Below are 4,166 nucleotides of genomic sequence, written 5' to 3'. Positions count from 1 at the left end.
CACCGCTGCAACACGGCCCACAGGAGCCGCAGGCGCTCCAACAGTGTCGCACACATCACCATCCACAGAAAGACGAACTTCCAGAGTCCTCAAAATCCCTGACGTCGGCCCAGGCCTCATCACGAGGCGGAGACAGACTCAAAGCCCGCCGCGAACGCTTGGACACAGGTCGCAGATCGTCGGAACTATCACCCCCGCTAGGAAGCACCGTAGCAGAACCGCCTGTTGGTCGCGCAACTCCCCGCAGCGCACGATCACTCAATATCGCAACTTCAACAACCCGGGGAAGAGGACCACACACCGCAGGAGACATCACAGTGTGCACGTCGACACAGGCCGAAGACACAGCTGCCGGAGACAGTACAGGCCGAGGTGCAGCCTCGACGTTCGGAGTCACGAGATCACACATCACAGGAGACACAACTGGAGACTCGACTGGAGACGAGGCAGGTAGGGAAGGCTGAGGTGCGGGAGCCGGGGATGCACTAACTTCCACTCCGACACCCACAGCCACATCGAGGCCGGCATCAGAGACCGACAACGGGGCAGCAGACGACTGGGAAGTATCACCCATCACAGCAGCATCTTCCGACAGGTCCGGGACCGCCAACGGTGGAAAGTCCTCCTCCCTGAAGAGGTTCACAGGCCCGACCCGGCTCGCATCACATCCCGCAGCCTGATGGCCCGAGAGTCTGCACCGGAAACAAGTCTGGGGCTGATCCCCATAGAATACGCGTACCATAATGCCCAGAAGCTGGAGAGACGAAGGGATGGAATCCTTCAAGTGCAGCACCACAGTGCGGGTTCCATTCGGGATACCCTTCCACCGCCCGGAGTAGACTGCATTCATCCTAATACTCAAGACCAACCCATACCGGGTAAGGTGATGCTGGAGAAGAGAATCAGGGAACTCAAAGGGAGCACCATGAACTGCCACATAGGTAATCTCACTGCACCTGTCCGACACCTCCACCGAACCACCACCCTCAGGCAGAGTAAACGTCCTCCCGTCATAGCGGTCCACAAAGTCACGATACACACCCGTAGAGCAGAATTTCACAAGAATTCGATGCCCGGATACAAGTTGAACGCCGCACACAGATGCCACATCCACCCGCAACAGGTCAATCATCACCACCTCAACTGCCGGGTAAGACGCTGGGCCAGTAAATTCTAGGCCAATGGTATCCCTCCGCTTCACAGGAGGGAGGGGGGCCGCCATCCCTCCAACTGCCACGGCCCCAAGGGTCTGCTCACACACCCTCTGTTTGTTGTACTTGTGTTTACCAAATAATAATAAAAAAAAGACTTGTGGCCCGGTAGCTTTACTGTCTCTTCATAATTTGTTTACGTTCTACTACTTAACACTTCGCGGTGAATAATGTGAAAGGAAATTGCGAACTTTCAAAGTTGTTAGATGCAGTTATCATTTTCTGATGTCAAGAAGCTACGTCAGCCTTTCTACCGAGCATCTACGTGGCTTGCATTGGTGGTGTTGTGTAATAGCGAGACTCGTAGCTTTGGTCCAATAAATGCCTAGTGCCACGAGCATTCCTGTCAAACTCATCAATTATTCATCATCTATTTTTGTTCTATTTATTGACATCAAAGCTAAAAATTCTTGTTTCCTTGAAGAAAACACTTTTCAAGTTGCACTACATCAGTTATATGTATAATGTCATCAATTCCTATAGAAAATGTAGTAAATTTCTTAACTTTTTCTTGTACATACTAAAAACTGGGCCTGTGGACTACTTAGAAAGGTAATTAACTGATATCTACTGAACTGGCATTGACAAATATCCATTGACAAACTGAAGCGCTACAGGGCCTACAATTAAGTACTTAAGTTTGAATGGCCACAAGACATAAATTTTCTCATATATTTTCAGTATTTTCAACTTAAGGTGTGGTGGTCGGGTCGTCAAAGGTGTGGGTGAAATGAGTGCCTCACAGGCAACATACTGAAGGGTAAAGGGCCGCTTGTATGCTGTTTGTGGGCGGCTTGTGAGCTGTTTGTGGGCCGCTTGTGGGCCACCAGTGTCCCGATGGCCGCATGTGAGACATTGCTCGAGATATCGCCTTGACACAGCTGGCCACCTAGTCTTTAGGCATTTTACAAATTGATCAACGACTCCACGCGTTTAATGCACCGTGAATTATACTTAGCGAAGGCTTAATTTTTGCATGATTCTCAGGTGAATGAACAATTACTTTCTGACTCTTGTTCCTAACTCGCTCAATAGATGGCGAGGTAACTGCGATCTTACGTTCAGGCAACTCCGGTTATGTGTGGCAGTTGTCGGCTTAGTGTGATATCCCGACCAGTAAGTCCTTGTTGAAAGTTTACAAGCGACGTTGGTCAGTGGGTGTTGGTTAGTCTGCCTTCTTCTCTTGTTTGGTGAAGATCTACGTCCAGTTTTGTGTATACTTATTTATCTGAGGTGAGTAAGATTGTGAAATGTGTTCAGATATGTAGTTAAAAGTTACTAAATAAATTTAATCTTTATTTTGGGTGTTGCTTGGCAGTATACTTAACTTTAGGTTATAAAAGTTTTGTAGTGTTTATATCTGCGGTTTTAATTATTACATAAATTGCATGACTTTAAATGTATTGAACAGATGGCCGTAACCCTTATCTGGATGGTACTTGTGGGTCTCCTAGCAATGGGTATAGACTCTGAAGAGCACTCTACTTTCAATACTCTTCACAACGAGACCGGACCCCTCGCCAACGTCCCTACTAACGCCACTACAAAACGTCAGAGGGACGTGACGTGAGTGGATCTCCCAGCTCCGTGGCTACTAAATTGTTCCGTTAGTTTTTATATATTTTGCAAATGTTTCAAATTAGTGTACACTAAAAATTCTTCCCTTAGGCCTCGTGTGTCCTTCAACGTAAAGAGGGCTACAGATAAACTTACCGCCGTCGCTCACGTTCATTTTCAGGTAAAAGACTAGAGAATTTGAGTTTTGACAATTCTACTGTAATGGAATTTGGTATAATGTATGCTACATGTGTTTTAGTAAATGGGGAAAAAAAAAATTGATGTAGAATTTATATACACGCTATAGGGCACATGAACTTGGAAACTTCGTACCACTAAAGTAAAATAAGATGGGGGGGGGGGGGGGGGGGGGAGGATCTTTAATGAGCTTGGCTGAAAAGGCTTAACAAAACTAAAACCTACTGTATAATGCAAGGTATAAGTTTGTATACTTGCACCACATGACTCGACTCAAGTTTAAGCTTAAGACGGTGTAGTGTTATTCCCTAAACTAGTAAATTAGGTGTTAACCCATTACCTCCCCCCACACGCACGTGTGTGTTTACGCTAAACAATCCTGAACTGCACCTGTTCATAGTAACTGTTCTTCGTTTAAAAATCTTTAGACTATATTGTCATAGACGTCTCAAATTATTCAAAGATTAAAAAATATATATGTAAATATAGGTATTTAAGTTTCGAGACATTCTAGCAAACAAAAGTTTAACATCCTTTACTACAGGAAGTGGTGACCAACACAGGAGGCGGTTGGGACAATACAACCAGCGAGTTCGTGGTTCCTGTTGCAGGACGTTATTTATTCATTTTCGGCGCTATTAGTGACCAGACCAGCAACTTTGCGTGAGTAGAAACACTCAACGTTAGGTAGTGCTGAAACCAAAAAGTGCATACATCATTAATTCAAATTTACATTTGTTTGCAGACTGTCTTTGACCCACAATGGCGTGAATAGGGCGACTGCTTACGCGACAACCACCACCTTGGAATACGCCTCCACCTCGGTGACCCTGGACCTCTACACACTTGACAGGATATACTTACAGTTGCAGCAGGGCAGGATACACGAAAGGCCGGGCGAAGAAACTTTTACAACCTTCGTGGGTTATCTTCTCGTCCCCTGGTAAAAGTCGGTCAGAAGTGAGGTGCCTTCATCTTTATTAAACGAATTCGTGCATTGTGTGAATTTTAATGAGTTCGTTCCCATTGTTTATCCTGTATCGTTGGTACTCAAATATTTAGCAAAGTTTCAAATGAAACTTGGAGGGGAACTGGGCTAAGTTCATAAAGATCTTGCTTGCATAAATAGAATGCTTACAGATTAAACTACTGTAATTAATTTATATCCTGATGAAAGTTAACCATATGTAATGTTAACTA

The 4,166-nt window shown here is 45.4% G+C and overlaps 1 protein-coding gene across 1 annotated transcript; it reads left to right on the top strand.

Annotated features, from left to right (window-relative positions):
• Window positions 1-2,286: 2,286 nt before the first annotated feature.
• Window positions 2,287-3,964, top strand: LOC123752272 (cerebellin-3). Its single transcript, XM_069324385.1, has 5 exons — window positions 2,287-2,444; window positions 2,623-2,777; window positions 2,880-2,949; window positions 3,511-3,629; window positions 3,712-3,964. Exons 2-5 carry the CDS (start codon window positions 2,623-2,625, stop codon window positions 3,911-3,913), a joined length of 546 nt encoding a protein of 181 aa, XP_069180486.1. The 5' UTR covers window positions 2,287-2,444; the 3' UTR covers window positions 3,914-3,964.
• The last annotated feature ends 202 nt before the right edge of the window (window positions 3,965-4,166 follow it).

This window comes from Procambarus clarkii, chromosome 14 (genome assembly GCF_040958095.1).
Source record: "Procambarus clarkii isolate CNS0578487 chromosome 14, FALCON_Pclarkii_2.0, whole genome shotgun sequence".
Taxonomy (NCBI): domain Eukaryota; kingdom Metazoa; phylum Arthropoda; class Malacostraca; order Decapoda; family Cambaridae; genus Procambarus; species Procambarus clarkii.
This window is presented reverse-complemented; position numbering and strand designations above follow the sequence as displayed.